The 18,602-nt window shown below is 52.0% G+C and overlaps 1 protein-coding gene across 1 annotated transcript; it reads left to right on the forward strand.

Moving 5' to 3' along the window:
• Positions 1 to 9,701: 9,701 nt before the first annotated feature.
• Positions 9,702 to 13,203, forward strand: LHFPL7 (LHFPL tetraspan subfamily member 7). Its single transcript, XM_028124634.2, is given in 4 exon segments — positions 9,702 to 9,905; positions 10,706 to 10,844; positions 12,954 to 13,064; positions 13,067 to 13,203. Coding segments are annotated over 4 exon segments (591 nt in total).
• The last annotated feature ends 5,399 nt before the right edge of the window (positions 13,204 to 18,602 follow it).

Here is an 18,602-nt window from a genome sequence, read left to right on the forward strand (position 1 = left end):
TGGGACCTGAGCCCCAGCCTCAGGCCTCACTCATGTTTCCTGGACTTAACTTCCTGGACCGTCATGCTTCCTCAGCACCAGCTGCCATGTGCTCATTTGTCATGGCAGCATTCATAGCCAGCATTAGAGCGATGTCTCTAGTTCCCACCTGCCCAGCATCCATCCCCCATCCTCAGCTAACCTCGGTTTTCCTCCTGGAAACCACCCCATTCCCCACCTGTAGTTCATATAGTTCCAGTGGGGTGAACCTTGGGACCTGCCTACCCTATCCCCAGTCCCCAACCCTGTACTCCCAATCCTAGGGTACAGGACTTAGGTCTGGCCAATCAGAACATCCCATCTTGCTGGCCACAATAATTGGTTCATGGGTAGGCATGTGACCTGAGCTTCTCCCTTGAGAGTTCATCACAACATTTGCAGCAACTATGTGCAAAGAGAAGCTTTCTTTTCTTGGATTGCTTTCCTTTGGCCTCAGAAGGCCAGCCAGAAGCCAGCACTGCAAGAGAGAATCTGCTTGAGAGTGAAGCCAACCCCACAGAAAACAGAGCTGAGAGATGGGAGGAAAGAGAGGTCCTGAAGATATTGCTTGTTCACTTGGATCCCGCTGTGCCTGAAGCTGATCATAGAATTTTTAGTTTGGTAAGCCAATAAATTTCTCATTTCTAACTTGAGCCAGTTGGAGTTGCACCTCCATCACTTATAACAGAAGACAAGACAAGCACCTACTCTGTGCCAAGTCTTATGCCAGATGCTAAGGATAAAGATTTTCAGAGCCAGTGCCCACTTTCTGGAAGTTCACAGTCTGTAAAGAAGATCCTCAGGTCCCAGGGAAATATGTAAGTCGGTTCCCTGGACTAGAATTACCAAGGCAGAAAGGAGAACACAGTGCCAAGAATTTCAACAACTAGTGTTTAACTGTAGATCAGTTAATCCCTATTCATGCCTTCTCCTACCCAGGAAACACCATACCCTTACCCCATTCTGATTTGCCTGCTTTGCCCAGCCTATCCAGCAGCCCGGAGTGAAGGGCGGTTGATTTAAGGAACTGACTGGGAAGAAACACACACAACACACACACACACACACACACATGCACACAACTCAGACCAGCTTATCATCCACCTGGGCTTTAGTCACCAACCTGAATGTTTCCTTCATAGGGAAGGAGACATTTTACAAGGTCATAGACATATGTCCAAAGCTGGAGCCTGAGCAGGAGAGGCCACATTGGAAGCTCTTGACCTCAAGTGCGTTGAGTGTGGAGGGAAGAATCTGAAGGGGGGAGAGAAGAAAGTATTGTCCAGGGGCCATAATGAGCTTTAGGGGCCCATGAACCCCTGAAGTAACATACACATATGTGTGTGTGTGTGTGTGTACACAAGCCTGCATGGGGAATGCATTCATAGTTTCAAATCATATTTTCAAAGGAATCTGACACCTCCTAAAGGTAAGTCCGATTGGTCTAGAACATGGCCATCTTTTGTAGGTGGGTGTCTTAGTCTGCTCAGGAGGCTATAACACAGCACCACAGATTGAATGGCTTATCAACAACAAACATTTATTTCCCCCAGTTCTGGAAGCTGGGAATTCCCAGATCAAGAGGCAGCCCGATTTGGTGTCTGGGGAGAACCCACTTGCTAGTCTACACCCGGGGCTGTCTTCCTGCTGTGTCCTCACATAGCAGAGGGCAGAGGGAGCTCTCTGGGGTCTCTTTTATGAGGGCACTAATGTCTTCATGAGGGCTCCACCCGCATGACCTCCTCACCTCCCAGAGGCCCCACCTCCTAATACCATGCCCTTGGGGGTTAGGATTTCAGCATATGAATTTGGGGGGCACCCACACATTCAGCCCATTGCAATGGGAAACCAAGGCTCAGAGCCATTACTTTGCGTAAGTTCACTAGCTCACACAGCCAGCTTGTAACAGAGCCTAGACTAGAAGCAGAAATCTGGCTTAGCTGGCTGTGTAGCTCAGAGAAAGAAAAAGGTGTGCAGGTCAAGGTCCTCCCCAGTCCCAGCTGGCCCAGCAGATCTCAGCCTGGACATCCCCTGCCCCTCTGCCCCCGGGCTGTGTCAGATGCCCCTCCTCTATCCTTGTGCCCAGCATCACCCTGCACTTTCTCTTGGCCTGAAGCTGCGCCTGTTGGTTGATGGGTTGGCAAAATGTACGTCCGAAACTTGACTTAGGCTACATCATGTTCAGATACCTCTTCCTCCCCGAGCTTCCTTAAATCAACAATGGCAGCTCCCCCATCCCAGGTACAAAGGGAAAAAGCCCTGGACATGAGCCCTCCTCATACTCTGCCTAATCCATAAGCACATCCAGTTGGCTTGACCTTTGCCCTTTAACATAGATCCAGACTCCGCCCCTTTCCCCTTCCCTCTCTCTCTGCCCACCTCTCTGGTCCACCATTGTCTCTCACCTGACGGACTAAAGTTGCTGACTACTTCTCCCTTCTGCCTGGCTCTCCACCCAGCAGCCAGAGTGAACTTTTTATTTTTCTTTTTATTTTATTTAATTAATTTAATTTATATTTTTTAGAGAGGGAGAGAGGGAATGGGGAGGGCAAAGGGTGCAGAAGAGAGAATCTCAAGCAGGCTCCACACTCAGCGTGGAGCCAGATGCAGAGCCCCATCTCATGACCTGAGCTGAAATCAAGAGTTGGACGCTTAACTGATGAGCCACCCAGGTGCTCCCTGAGTAATCTTTTGAAAACACAAGACAGGTTGCCACACTCCTGCTCAGGCCTATCTGCAGATTCTGCATCTCACTCAGAAATTAAAAGCCAAAGATCTTCATTGCCGACAAGGCCCTCCATGCCCCCTGCCTTCCCCCAGCTTCTTTCCTTCCTGAAACTTGCCAAGCACATGCTCACCACAGGGCCTTTGCACCTGCACCTCCCACCGCCTGGAATATTCTTCCCCCACAAATCCACATGGCTTCCTCCTTCAGCTCCTGCCCAAAAGTCACCTTCTCGTGGCTTTCCGTGACCTCTCTGATCACTCAGCCTCTCCCTTCCCTGCTTCATTTTTCTCTATGGCATTTATTAATATCTGGTATCTTATATACTGACTTGTTTATACCCTTACTGTCTTGCTTTCCTTCTAGAGTATAAGCTCTGTGAGGACAGCAGTTTTGTCTGTTTTCCTCACTATTAAATCTGCAACACCTAGAACACTTCCTGGAACGTAACAGATACTCAATAAATATTTGTTGGACGGACGGACGGATGGATGGATGGATGGACCATATTGTTCTATCCTGTTTGTGTGTCTTGCCCACAAAACCCTAAGCTCCTAGAGGGCACAGACGGTGTTCTGTTCACTGCTGTATCCATGAAGGTCACATCGGGCTGGGCACATAAAAGTGAATGAATGAACAATCCACCCCTTTGGTTAACCGATAAGGACATGGAAACCGGGAAAAAGAAAGGGACTTGGCCGTAGGGACATACCCAAGCGCTGGCAGCCACCTCTAGCCTCCCAAGCCCCATTGCTCGCCTGCTGTGCTGACTTTGTCTCCTCTGGGACCCTGCATGCTCCCTGGCCAGATCAGGTGGGAGGGCGGACCAAGCCCTAACCGTGGACCGCCCAGGAAGCTGCTGCATATCTATCTTTTAAACTAACTATTTATTTTTTTTTTAAGATTTATTTATTTGAGAGAGAGAGCACGAGCTCAGGGGTTGGAACAGAGGCAGAGGGAGAAGCAGACTCCCTGCTGAGCAGGGAGCCCGATGCGGGGCTCGATCCCAGGACTCCAGGATCATGACCTGAGCCGAAGGCAGACGCTTAATGACTGAGCCACCCCAGGCACCCCAGAGTTCCCATCTGTACGGAAGACGAAAGGAAGGCTCAGGAAGTAAGTGGTAAACGAGGAAGCAAGGGTAAAGCAGGTACTCAAAGTCAAGCCATTGGGCTTCCAACTCTGTGCCCTGAGCCCAAAGTGAGATTAAAAGGTTAGTTTAGGGCGCATTGGGCTCCCTGCTCAGCGGGGAGTCTGCTTCTCCCTCTGCCTCTGCCCCAACCCCCCGCCCATGTTAGCTCGCTCTCTCTCTCTCTTGCTCGCTCACTCTCAAATGAATTAAAAAAAAAAATCTTTAAAATAAAAATGGGTCCCGCATCGGGCTCCCTGCTCAGCAGGGAGTCTGCTTCTCCCTCTGACCCTCCCCCTATCTCATGTGCTTTCTCTCTCATTCTCTCTGTCTCTCAAATAAATAAATAAAATCTTTAAAAAAATAAATAAAATAAAATAAAATAAAATAAAAATGGGAACTCTGATAAGAGCACCTGCCATGGAGTGGCCAGGAGGCTTACATGAAGCAAGGTGTTTCCAATGGGGCTTGGCGAGTACTCCAGAATCCCCGACTGCCATCAACAGTTAAATGCTGAGATGGAGGAGGAGAAAAGGTTCAGTCCCTTTCAAGCTTCCCGTAGGTGGATTCCAGCTAATTGGAGCCTGCCCGGATGTGGTTTCAGGTTATAATGCCTCATCTAGGTTTCTGGGCACCTGGACGGTCGGCATGATTTTCCCAGGTGACATTGAGCACATTATCTGGAGAACAAAACCCCTTTCAAGGTCAGAAACGCCTGGAGAGTCACAGGGGCAGCCAGAGAGAGGCAAAATCACGGGCCTCAGTCAGCTCTGGGCTCCCCGGCTTCCTGGCTGGAATTACACCCCTCGGGATCCTGCCAAACCCCCAGGAGAGGCCAATTTTGGTGTAGGAATAAAAAAAATCCATCCTCACTCACTCAAGGGGCTGTATCTCACCTGCTGGCTAGCAGCCACCAGGTTTTTCTAATCCTGGGAATAAAACATCTCTGCACTGTAACCCTGACCTCCCTGCCCAGGCTTCTCTCCCCCTCCCCCTGACACATGCATTCTATCCCCCTTGAACCTTGCCAATAACCCCCAGCCCCTTATCCAGCGAGGTGAGGTGGCCTCCCCAAGATCATAGTGTTGGGAAGGGAAGATGTGGTCTGGCTGCTTCTTTCTACAACATCACCCTGCTCAGTGATAAACCCAATGCTCCCTACCCCCTGGGATGTCCAGTCTGCTTTTACAGATAGAGAAACTAAGGCCCAGAGCAATGGAGTGCCTTGTCCCAGGTCACACAGCTGGGAAGTGGTAGAGTAACTGGCTAGCCTCCAAACCTAGGACTCCTGCCACATTTGAAGTGCTAGCCAGGCTTGGAGTCCCAAAGTGAAGCCCAAGGTTGAAAAGCACCGGCCCTGGGGAGTCCGTGTGGGTGCCCTTGGCTTGGTTGGCAGCTCAGCCGCTTTTGACCCTGCGTGCCCTTGAGCTGGCTCAGCCCTACTGGACTTCACCTCCGGTCATCAATAGCAGTGCTGGCTATCAGCAAACCACCTTCTCCCGCGGCCTCCTCGTCCAGCCGCCTCTATTATTATTTAGATACGACTGGGCTTTAAGTTAACTCAGTTTTTCATTAAAATACATTTCAATTCTAAATGGACAACCAGCATCACAGCAAAACATAGAACAAAACCACCACAATAAATGTAAGGAAACCGCAACCACACTCCTGAATTCTCACTCGACTTTGTTTCCTGTTCAAGGCTCCCCATCATTTTTAAAATGCGGGAGCTTGCGGGCACGTCGGGGGCTCAGTCGGTTGAGCATCCGACTCTTGGTTTCGGCTCAGGTCATGATCTCAGGGTCGTGAGATGGAGCGCTACGCCGGGCTCCACGCTCAGGGTGGAGTCGGCTTGGGATTCTCTCCCTCTCCCTCTGTCCCTCCCCCTGCTCAGGTGCACACGCTCTCTCTCTCAATAAAATAAAATCTAAATAAATAAATAAATGGGGGAGGCTGACAGATGTTTGAAAGGTGTTTAAGACTGATTAGCTCCAGGGCGCCTGGGTGGCTCAGTTGGTTGAACGACTGCCTTTGGCTCAGGTCATGATCCTGGAGGCCCGGGATCGAGTCCCGCGTTGGGCTGCCTGCTGAGCAGGGACTCTGCTTCTCCCTCTGACCCTCCCCCGCCTCATGCTCGCTCTCTCTCTCGCTCTCTCTCTCTCTCTCTCTCTCTCTCTCATTCTCTCTCTCAAATAAATAAATAAAATCTTAAAAAAAAAAAGACTGATTAGCTCCAGGGCGCTTGGCTGGCTCAGCCGGTTGAGCATCTGCCTTCAGCTCAGGTCATGATTTCGAGATCCTGGGATCGAGCCCCACATCGGGCTCCCTGATGAGCTGGGGAGCCTGCTTCTCCCTCTCGCTCTGCTTTCCGCTCTACTTGTGCTCTCTCTCTCTGTCAAATAAATAAATAAAAATCTTAAAAAAAAAAAAAAAGACTGATTAGCTCCAACAGGGACGTTCTTCTTGATGTAAAGAGAAGGAATGAAGGGAAATCGGAAACTCAGTAACTTCGGCACTTTATGATTTAGTGACATTTAAGTGATACCCTGGATATTCTCCAAGGACCGTAGCACAGTTATTCTCTGGAGGCCCTTGCCGTGCTGGGCTGTGTTTGTCAATGAGTGTATCGGAGGGGCTCAGGGGGGTGGAGGGAAGGGTGTCATGCCCAATCCTCCCAGGAGGGGTCTAGGGGTCACCAAGGGCAGAGTAGTGGGTGTTTGCTGGTCAGTGGTTGAAGCAGGGTCTTGCCTTCCCTTGGGAGCAGTTTGCACCCCCCCCCAACCTCACCCTCCCTGCCCTCTTGGGTAACTCAGCTCTCCCGCATCACTGGCACCCTTCCCTTCCTCCCCTTTCTTCCCTACCCACCTGCCCCCTTCCCTCTCTGAGAGCAAGCCAAGGGGACAGACACTGGGGAACAGGAGGTGGAGGGATGTCGTCAGGGAAGGAGAAGGTGTTTCTGCTTGTCAGTCTGGGGGCTGGAGTCTTGGCTTTGATCCGTTTACCCCCTGATTTGCCAGGGGATCTCGAGCAATCTGGGTCTCCATTTTTGGTTTTTATCTCTTGGAAGTGTCTGCTAATCCCAACTGGTATGAGCAACAAGACAACAGCTATGAATTCTACTAGTACTGCTGCAAATAATCCCACAGCCACCGCCCGGGTCACCACCATCATCATCATCACGGCCACGTACGGAGGACCTCCTGGGTACAGGGCACTCCGCAAAGTACCTTCTAGACGTCTTCTCACTTAATCCTCCCCACACCCCCTGAGATAGGTACCAGTATCAGGCTTGTTTTACAGATGAAGGATCGGAGGCTCACAGAGGGTTAAGTGCCCGGCCCAAGGTCACACAGCCGATACATATGAGAGCCAGAAATTGAACCTCTGGGGCCTCACAGCCTGTACGCCTCCCCCAGATGAAAGCATTTACTTGGGCTGTAAATGGTTGGAACATTGGTTTGTAGCTGGGACTTTCAGAGAGGCGCGGGGGCAGTCTCAGGGTAAGAGAAAGGAAATTCTCTTGGGTGATGCCATCACCAGGCCAGAGAGGCTTTCTTGGCCTCATGAGGGGGGAAGCAACAACCCCTGAGCAGAGAGGGACAGATACACGGCCTGCCTCAGAAGAAAGGTAAAAGCTGGGGCGAGGAAGACCACGGAAAGAGTAGAGGTTGGGGCTGAATGAGGCCGAGCAAGGAGATGCGAAGGAGCATGGTTAAGTATGGACCTTAATCCTGGTTCAGGTATTAGACAGATCCAGGTCCAAGTACTGCTGTCCCACATCTTAGCTGTGAGATCCCGGGCATGTCCCCTCACTTCTCCAAGGAGCCACTTAGACCAGGGCCTGGCCCGCAGCAGGTCGATGATGCTCGGTAACTATTGGAACCCTTACCCTGGGGCTCTCAAGAAGGACAGCTGCCGACTCATCAGGTCTGGGTACGAACCCCTGGCCCCTTAGCCCCTTCTAAGGGTGTCCTTGGGCTGAGTCGCCCACTCCTCTCTGAACCTCGGTGTCCTCCCTTGTCAAACACGAGGTCAGAGCACCCACCTGCAGCCCGGCAGACGCACGAGTCTGGAGGGGGCTCTCCTCCAGTCAACAAAGACCAGCTCACTCCGGTCCTCCAGGCTTGTGGCCGGGGAGTCACAAAGCACATGAGCTGGAGGATGTGTATGAATTGCCTGGCATATGACAGTGTGTGGACGGCAACCCCCCACCCTTCCCACCCACCCACACTGGCCTCCTGGGTCAGTCCGGGGGAGTCTGTTACTCTCTCTGGGCCTCTACCTTCCCACCTGTAAAGCGGGAGGAGACTGAGATGAATGGGCTCGTGAGCCTGCAGGCGCCTTCAGCACGGAGGGGGCCACCATGGAATGGTGCAGCTATCCCCGGGGAGGAGTCGGGCTTTCTCGCTCAGAGGAAACAGAGCTGTACCATCTGAGACAGCAAGTGTGTTCCCAAGTGTACGCGCCCCTCCCCCCAAATTCTGGCTCAAGTCCGGGCACACGGATGCTCACGGCAGAGGGCTGGAGTTGGTGAAACGCGGAGGGAACGGCACGCAGCAGGTGGCAGATCCGGTCACGGTCAGCTGGTCAGCTCCGTACCCCTCAATGTCATCGAGTCTCCGCACAGCAGTGGCCTTTCAACTGCCCGCCGCGCATTTTATTGCTGCTCTATTGTTGGTTCCTGTTGGAGCCCATTTGCCCACCCACCCCACCCGCCTCCCCCGCACACAGAGCTGCCACCCAGTGCTGGGGGCAGCCCTCAACCAATGGCTGGCAGAGATTGGTATGTGCAGTCCACACTTCCCTCTGCTCTCGGGAGGGATAACTCGGAGGTGCCGGGTGTACCCTGTCTCTCAGAGCCACCCTGGGGACAGCTGGCTTTGCAACACGCTCTCAACTGGCTGCCTTCTCCCCCCATCCCACTTCTTCCTCCACGGGACCACCTCCCAAGTAAACTGCCTGCACCCAAACCCTCGTCTCAGGATCAGCTTCTGGGAAACTCAAAGTTAAATGGAATAGGCATACACACAGCAACGTGCATCGACCCTAAAAGCATTATGCTTGGTGCCCAAAGTAGGAAGCAAAATGCAACATACAGAATAATGTCAATTACATAAATTAAAAATACACACTGGGATGCCTGGGTGGCTCAGTCGGTTGGGCGTCTGCCTTCGGCTCGGGTCGTGATCCCAGGGTCCTGGGATTGAGTCCCACGTCGGGCTCCTTGCTCGGCGGGGAGCCTGCTTCTCCCGCTCCTTCTTGCTCATGCTCACTATCTCTCTCTCTCAGATAAATAAATGAAATCTTTTTTTTTAAAGATTTTATTTATTCATGAAAGACAGAGAGAGAGAGAGAGAGGCAGAGGGAGAAGCAGGCTCCCAAGGGAGCTCCCAAGGTACCTTTTAGAAAAAGGTACCCCCTCTGGGGAGACGCAGCCCTTTCGGACAGTGCAAGCCTTGAGGGGCTGAGGAATGAATGAATGAGTGAATGAAGGAAGGAAGGAAACAGAGGAGGGGCCCTGCCTGGACTGGGGATGACTATGTCCCATGCAGAGCCAGAGTGTTCGAAGTTCTGTTTAAGCACTAATCTTTAGTCTAAGATTTGGGGTTATTCTACTCCCAGAACTTGTTAGGGCAAAGGCCCACCCCCTCCCCAGATACTAACACCTCCCTTTGCATCCGCAGGCAGAAAGGAGGCTGGGGACCTGGCGTCTGAACACAGGACCAGGTCCCTAACTGGGGGCTCCTTCCCCAGCTCCTGTTTCTCTCCTTCCCAGCAGCCTCCACTCCTCATCTCGCCTGTTGACTGCTAGGTCATCGATGCTCCCTGATGGCGGGCAGCGTGTGGGCAGCCCTGGGACTCTCTCGCTGGCCTGCATCTCAGCTCCTTGGCCTCATCTCTCCCGCCTGGTTCCAGTCCCACCCCTTCTCCTTTGGCACCCTCACCTACTGCTCCCGGCCTGGGGGTGACAGCTGGAACCAGAGCTGTGGGACCTTCGGGTCCCTGGATGATATTCCTGACTTTGCCTGGAAGGTAAGACCTGGGCTGGGACCTCGGGGGCTCTATCACATCCACCAGAGGGGCGGGGAGTGCGGGGGGTGGCGGGGAAGCCAAGGTCTGGCCCCCACCGCCTACCCCACACGGAGCCTCTGAGTCTGTAGGTGTGCGGTGGAGTCTGGCGATCTGCATTTTAGCAAACACCCAGGATGAGTCTGAAGGCAGCTGCAAGTCCACCCAGCACTTAGTACACATTAAGGAAAGGGTCCCCTTCTTCAGGACGCTATACTGCCATCTGCTGGAAAAGAAGTGTAATGACTATGCAAATCCATGATGATCCCAAGGCATCTCCAAGGGTTGTGCCGTGTACCACCTGCACACACCTACCTGGCCACCCTCTGAGGGCTGCTAAGTCGGCAAACCACGGCTACGGTGTTGAAAGTCTCTGTTATGAGGCACATTACCAAATTCGACAATGTGGACAAGGAGTCAGGACTCCCAGTCCAACACTTCTAAGGAAGATTATAGAGCCTAGGCAACCGGTAATTAAAAAGGTGCCTCTCCTGGTGATCCTGCCGTATAGCAGGTACTCGGTAAAGGTGGGGTATGGTGGCTGTAAATCTGGATCTTAATTCTGGCTTTACCACTTAATTAGCTGTGTGTCCTGAGGCAAATGACTCCACCTCCTTGGGCCTCGGTTTGTGTATATGCAAACTGGGGATAATAATAGCACAGATCTCTTGGGTTTTGAGGACTCAGTAGCTGGCCAATAAACAGACATACCCCTGCCCCTATCTGCCCCATTCAACACCCTCCCTCCTCTTTCTTCCTGACAGGTCTCGGCTGCAATTCTCCTTGGAGGATGGCTCTTGTTGGCCTTTAATGCAGTTCTCCTCCTCTCTTGGGCCCTGGCCCCCCAAGGGCTGTGTCCCAGAAGGGCCAGTGGCCCAATGCCAGGGGTGCAGGCAGCGGCAGGTAAACCCACTGTCACATAGTAAGCATTCCAGACATGTTTGTAGAATGAACGAATGAACGAATGAATGAACCTGTGAGCAGAGCCTGGCCTCCCATGTTGCACCTCAGAGATAAACCCTAGGATTGAAGACTTTCTGGTCCTTTAGCAAGCTAGAAATGGTGGGGAGGGAATGACATACTTAACCCTTAATACTTAATCCTGTCCTTAGCTAAACCCAGTCCTACTAGTCTGTCCCCCTTTGTTTCTCTCTCATCCATCCACTTTGTATCATCTTTACCAGGACCACCATACACAGTTGAGCAGGTTGTGCACTGCACAAGGGAGCTCAGCCGAGGGCTGAGAGATGCTGAAATCTAGCCTATGCTCCACTTGCTAAGCTGTGGAATGGCAGGGCTGCACCTCCCCAGGAGGGTTGCTTTTCTCTAACTCCCATCTAGGCTCTGGATGGTGTAGCCCAGGGCTTGATTGCAACCCTCATGCAATTAATCCCCCACCACCTCTCACCTGGATTAGAGTGACAACCACTTCACACGTCTCTCTGCTGCCACCCTTTGCCCCTTAGAGTCTGTCTGCCACGCTGGCCGAACAGGTCCTGTTAAAACTGAAATCAGATCGGGCCACTCAAACTGGTTTATCTAACCTCTAGTGACTTCCTGTTACACTCAGAGTAAAATCCACACTCCTGGTCATGGCCGATGAGGCTCTGCCTGATGAAACCCTCGTTCCCTTGCCAATCTCACCTCTTACCCCTTCTGCCAGGCTCAACCTGCTCCAGCCACATGGTTTGCTTTCTGTTCCATGATACGCCACACTTGTCCCCTTAGCCTGGGATTCTCTTTTCTCAGATCTTACATGTCTTGCTCCTCTACGTTGCTCAAGTATCACTGCCTCAGTGAGATCTTCGATGGCCTCTAGGTAAGGGAGCTCCCCCCTCTCCTGAGATTCTCCTACCTCTTACCTTGCTCTGTATTTTTCACAGCACTTACTTACCTCATCTGCCTGCTTGATTACTGTTCATCTCTCTCCACTACAACATCAGCTCCTTGAGGGCAAGGCCATGTCTGTCTTGACATCACCAGCTCCTGGCATGGTGCCTTCGCACATAATAGATGTTCACTAAATATCTGTTGAATCAATGGCTGGAGCTATAGTCCTTGTCCTAGGCTTGTGCAGTGTCTGGGGGCGGGGGGGGGGACATCAGGCAGTTACAACTCAATGGATATTTGATAAGATAGGGATGAGCACAAGATGCAAGGAAAAACTCCAGGAGGGTGGAGGATGTTAAAGAAGGCTTCCTAAAGGAGGTATCACTTGAGCTGAGTCTGGAAGCACAGCTGGGAATCGGTTAAATAAGAGTAGGGAGCTTCAGGTAATGGGAACACGGCGGGGCAAAAGGGTAGAGACACGTGAGCGAGCCATGTTCGCAGAACTGTCAGCAGACCGATGTGGCTGAAGAGCAGCAAGAGGAGCTAGGGTCATGTGATTCTCGTGCACTGAGTGTGCCCTGAAGGTGAGGAGGTGTAAAGTGTATTTCCTTACTGTCATTAGTGCCCACCACAGCACCTGTAACAGTTTTGATGAATGAATGCATGTACAGATTGGTGGGTTGGTGAATGAATGCATGCATGCATGCATGAATGAATGAATGAATGGGTGGGTAGGTAAGTAGGTGAACTGATGGATGGATCTATGGATATATTAGTGGATGACAGATGGTTGGGTGTGTGAATGGATAGGTGGGTGGATGGATGGATGGTTGGTTGAGTAGGTGGATGGGTGGGGGTTGGGTGGGTGGTGGGTGAACGGATGGGTGGGGTGCATGTGGCTAAGTGGGCAGACAGGTAGATGGATACGTGAATGAATAGGTAGAGAGGGGGATGAAGAGATGAGAGGGTTAGAATATGGTTGAAAGAATGGGTGAGTAGATGGATAGCTGGGTGGAAGACTAGTTGAGTGATGGAATAAATGGATAGATAATAAATCAATATATTAAGTGAATGGATCAATGAATCGGTGGGTCGATAGGAGGGTGGATCAGTGAGTCCTGGAATGAGGTTAGCCCAGAGACCCTTGACTGACACACTGGTGTTCCTTCCTGCTGTCTCCAGCCACTGCCACCATTATGGGCCTGCTGGTTTTCCCCATGAGCCTGACCTCCCCATTCGCCAAGCAAGCCTGCGGAGCCTCCTCTCTGTACCACGGTGGGCAGTGCCAACAGGGACTGCCATCCTCAATGCAGTCCCAGCCAGCTTCCTGCCTGTGATTGGGTGGCCCCGCATGACCAAGGTCCAGGGGAGGATCGTCCTCTTCTCCGGTGACACTGAGCAAATCATCCTCATGCCAGAAAGGAGCAAATAAAAATTTCCCAGGAGGAGCAAAAAGGGCCCACTTCAGAGTGGTATGAAATCACTGCAAGTCCACATTCAAACCTCACGTCTGCCGCCTCTGTGCTGTGTGACCTCGGGCAAATCACTTCACCTCTCTGGACCACTGCGCATTCCGTGAAATGGGAGGGGGAGGCGGGGGGGGAGGGGTGTGTGCGTGTAAAATAATGCCCACCTCATAGGGTTGTTACGAGAATTAACTTGAGATGCTCTGTGTAAATAAAGCACTTAGCACCATGTTAAGGCCCATTGTATTCAATAGACTTCAGCTTATTATGATTATAATCACACTTCACAGGACTCCTCAGGAGGAGAACTACATCTATTCGGGAAGAATGCCCGGCGGCGCCCGGCTGACTTAGCCAGTGCAACGTGCAACTCGTGATCTCAGGGTTGTTGAGTTTAAGCCCCCCGCTGGATGTAGAGTTCACTTAAAGAAATAAAAGCGTACCCAGGGCTTCAGAGTCCAAGCTGTCCCTCCAATACTGCACCTTTCAACAGGCGCGTGCATATTCCCTTTCGCGCCCCTCCATCTTTAGAACTCCTCTTTTCTTGGAGAATTTGAGAATTCTTTCTTTCCCAATCAAGTATTTAGTGAGTCCCCAAACGGACAAGAATCGTTTGTACAAAAGCGTGTCCGTGTTGGGGTGGGGATGGGGGGACCTGTCTCATCCTCCCCCCAATGTAAACAGCCCCACTGATGTGGAGCCCTCACTGTTACCTGGGGCACAAGAGGCCCTTCCGGATCCCATTCCAAGCTCTCTCTTCAGCCTCCTTCTTGTCACACAGCCAACCCCTGTGCCCCTCCCTCTGCCACACTGAATTCTGGGCTCACGGAAGGCCTCTTCACACTTCCAGCCCTTGCACACGCTCTCTCTGCCAGGGATGCTGGAGTCAGTCTTGGCTTTTCCCTATCATGACCCTTTGCCCTTCTTTGGGAACAGCACCTTAATCTTTCCTTGGGAGATGACCCCCAGGAACTCTCTGACTATCCCACGTTACGGATAAATGAGCCCTTCTAGCCAATAAAGCCTGGTGGGAGAGACTGGTTCAGAGATGGGCATTGAATCGGTGTACATCAGCATGCAGGAGAGTGGAATGATGACATGGACCCAGGTGGAGCTCTAAGGACCTCATCCGAACGCCTGGATCCAGCCACACCTGCTCCACTACCTGCAGGAGACATGGTTACAGGCAGCTCCAGGCTGGCCTCCTCCTAGCTTGGCCGCTGCGGAAAGAGAGCGTGAATGGCTCTTTTCCCAGGGAAGGAATCCGACTGGTCAGGACAGAGCCATGTGCCCCCTGGTGGGGGGCATATCAGCAGTCTCCCTAGGAGACCATGGTTGTAACGTAGGAGATACAGCTCCCCAGAACGTGGGAGAAGGTGCTGGTACTGGAACGGGGGAAGGATGCTGGGTGGGCAAAAACATTCGATACCCAGCTCCCTTTTGAAGGGGAGCTTTATTATCCCCAGTTCACAGAAGTGAAAACTGAGGCTCAGAGAGGTATAGTCACTTGCCTATGTCTGCACAGCCGACTGGGATTTGAACCCAGGTCTGTCACCCTCTATGGTGGAGGCAAAATAAGACCTGGATTTGCTCCCTCTGCCCGACCTAGCTTATTTTGATCAAACTCTTTTAGCTTTAAATGCTCAACTGAGAACATCCATAAACAACCCCCAGGAGCGACTCCATTATCTTGAAAACACACAGACTACAGAAGGCAGCTTCCATACACCTTCCGGAGAGAACAATAAAGGTGACTTGACAGCTTTTTTAGAGAAAAGTAGAGGGGCGTCTGGGTTAGTCAGTTAAGTGTCTGACTCTTGATTTTGGCTCAGGTCATGAACTCAGGGTCCTGGGGTTAAGTCCTGCAAGTGGATGCTGCCGAGTAGAGGCCCAAACTCAGCCTCCGGCCCGTCACCCACATCCTCTCTGTCGTAACCTCTCAATGGCCCCCAAGTCCCTTAATTTTCCCTTTGAACTGTTTCAGCAATGCCAAAGGGAGCAATGCTCCAGCCCCTAATGAGAAACAATTTACAGGGAGACCCCGTCCTTACTTGAGGCAGAGGGATCTCTCAGTCTTATTTTCTCTTGATCAAAACAAGGGGTGTCCGCTGTTTCAAGGAGCCTGTGTCTATAAAGGCTGGAAATCACTGTGCCCACAGGTCTGAAGAAAGCAAGCCAAGGAGACACTGGAGAATTCCTACACAGCACTGGGACGTAACAGAAAATCCCCAGGGAACCGCATGGCCCCGTGGGTCATTTGAATTCTGCTCGGGTTTGGTTTAGCAACAGATCGGCAAGCTGGCCCTTGAAAACAGATCAAATTGTGCTCCTCTCGTCTACACCTGTCCCGGGCTCACGCTCCCAATGTGCCCGGTGGCTTAAAAGCCAGAAGCATAGAGACCTGTCAGCCTTTTCCCGACTCAGCGAAATCAGATGCTAACTGCAGAGTCAGCGCGGGCTTTGCTCCTGCCAAGGACTGACAGCCTCCCCACACCTAACTGCTGTGTTCCTCTATCACTGCCTAAGAGGCCTGGGAGCTCACCCCTTCCTGAACTCTCCTCCAGGATCCATATTCTCTTAGGTTTCAAAGCCTCACCTGAGAACCTGAGCTAGGTAGATGCTGGTAACTGAGGGACACTGAAGTCTCAACCAGAAAATCATGCCCCGGAGATGCTGAGGAGCAGAGGGGTCCCCGTGAAAGAAGGGGGTCAGGGCTGCATCCAGAATAAGGGGAGGCATTATTATCCTCAGGGCACAGAGTGAAAACTAAGGCTCAGAGAGGTACAATCACTTGCCCAAGGCCACACAGCCAGGAAGGGGGCAGATCTGGGATCCGAAATCATTGCTCCCCAAACACGTGGACAGAGATATATGGGACATGATTTTTGGCGGCACCATGAGAAAGCCTTTCCCGCTTCAACTGTCCTTTATGTCCGCCAAGAAGAAAGGCTCGTTTGGTGCCAATATGTCTCTCACACCCTTTTGAACTCCTGCTACATCTCTTCTTAACAAAGAGAGGGGGATTCACGCTCAAATCCTTTTTTTTTAGGCAGCAAGCAGTATTTTGGTAAAATAATCATTTACTTTATAATTATCTTCTGTTTATATGCAAATGATACTGGCCTCCCGTGGTTAGACGTCTAAAAAGTGAGTTGGTTTAAAGAAAACTAGTAGAGCTCCCATCGTGCAGGTGGTGTGCAGACATGGTCAGAATCAGAAAGGCCAACTGCAGGTGCCCTGGGTTGGAAATGCTATTACAGAATGTGCGAGAAAAGTTGGCGGTGGATGAGTCTGCTGTCTCCCAGACTTCAGAGTATCAGAAATTGGAAGGGCCTCTTCCCAGCGTCCTTGACTGCACCCCCCTCCTCCCCTGGCTCCTGGGACCTCAGGCCTGGGAAGGAAGGACAGCAGGGGGAAGAAGGAAGGGGGCACCAGATGCAGGAATGCCTGCCAGGCATCCCGAAATGGGATGGTGAGGGCCTCCCAAACTCTTTGCACACGAGATATGCTTCTCAATTGCCTCACGGCCCCCACCACAGGCCGAAGGGCAAGGTCTCGGTGAAAACCCAATGGGCATGGTGGCTGAAGTACGGCATAAAGAGCAGCAGAAGAGCTGGAAGGGCCCGGCCACTGTGGGCTTGTTGTGAGAGACAGCATCATCCAATAGAAACCGTGGGTTTCTACCGTGAAACATGCTCTCGGCTACCAGGCAATGTGGCCGGAGAGAGGGAACCCTGGGGAGGAGGGGGGGGAGAGAGGACAAAGAACCAAGAAGGGCTAGGAGGAGGAAAAGATGGCGGAGTCCAGCCACATCTCTGCGTCCATAAACAGAGAAGCAGAGAGCACTTCTCCATCCCGCCACCGAGTCGTTAAAACGGGTCCCGGTGATCCAAGACTCGTTCTTTTCACATCTACGCAAAGCTCAAATGCACGCATTTAGGACAGTCTTGACAACAGCAGCAGTACTCTCTTAAGATTTCTTTTCCTGTAACATACATCACCAATGACCGGAAGTGAAGTTGGCGGTGTGCCCGCGACCAGGCATTTGTGCACCTGGGTCTGGGGGTGCCGGGCAGCGGGCTGCAAGCCATAGTGGGGGTGCTCCAGAAAGACAGCCATATGTACCAAGTGATGGCTGGAGTTGGGGAAATGAGACGAGGGGCTCTAAAGCCCGCTCAGAACATCAGGACTCGTCTTTGCTCTCAGAAACGTCCCCCAGGATGGAGCAGGGTTTCCCGCTAAGAAAGCCCCCATCTGCGTTGGCAAAGGACAAATCCCCACCTGCCCACTGCTGTGTGGCTTCAGACTTACTCCTGCTGGCAGTCTTCTGAGAACGTGGTGACCAGGCTTCCCCAGACTGCAAACTCAGGCTCTACTTTGCTGGCTTATTTGGAAACCCAACTTTTTCTATATAAAACCTGCAGTTTTGATGGGTGCTCATTAGACTGAATCAAGTTTTGCTTCTGCAGCTGAAAGTTAGTTGTTTCCCTTGGCCCATGTTTAGAGGCTGCGAGGGGTGGACATCCATGAGAGGTCCCCGTTGCTTGATGGCTAAGGTTCTAAATGGTAGCCCCGAGGGGGGACTGTGGATGTCAAGGGGGTCAAGCTGCTCGTCTGTGGGAGGGAACGTCAGGCATGAGAGATGAGCTCTCTCAGCAGGTGCCAACGAGGAGGTATTGACCCCGAGTCAAATGGCTGAGCATCTGGGGACCCCTCCTGTGCACTGGATCTTAGGGGATCCCCCACCTTTGAATCTGCACTCAGCCACGTGACTTACTCTGAGCCACAGAACGTAGAACAAATGCTTTCATGCCAATTCCAAGCTGAGGTCTCAAAAGGTCTTGCACACTTCTGCCTGCTCTCTTGAAAACTGCCACCATGGCCACATACACAAGCCTGAGCTGGCCTGCCAGGGGATGAGAGACACGTGGCCCAGTTTCCCCCAGTTTCCTGGCCGACAGCCGGACAACCATCAGAAGCGGAGTCGCCTTGGTGGCCATCAGCGGACCACAGACACATGAAGAAGTCCACCTCAGACCAGAAGACCCTCTCAGCCCATGCGGTCAACCCACAGAACTGCAAGCTAAATAAATGGCAGTGCGAGGCCACTGAGCTTTGGGGTGCTTTGTTATGCAGCATTACTCATGCTGACAGCTAACTGATACAAGGGAGCGAGAAGTGTTTCGCCTGCCTTGAACCTCCTGGGGAAAGACCAGGCAGCTACCATGAGACTCGGTCTCCGTCTGGGTCTGGGTCACTGGGGTGGGGTTGGGAGGACACAGTCTTCCACAGCGAATATCTCTCTCCTTCATGTTAAAAAAAATTCCTGCAGCTCAGAAATGAAAAAATAACCCATATACACACA

Source organism: Eumetopias jubatus, unplaced genomic scaffold, assembly GCF_037043125.1.
Source record: "Eumetopias jubatus isolate StellerSeaLion01/CBP00866 unplaced genomic scaffold, mEumJub1_p1.0 scaffold_16, whole genome shotgun sequence".
Classification (NCBI taxonomy): Eukaryota; Metazoa; Chordata; class Mammalia; order Carnivora; family Otariidae; genus Eumetopias; species Eumetopias jubatus.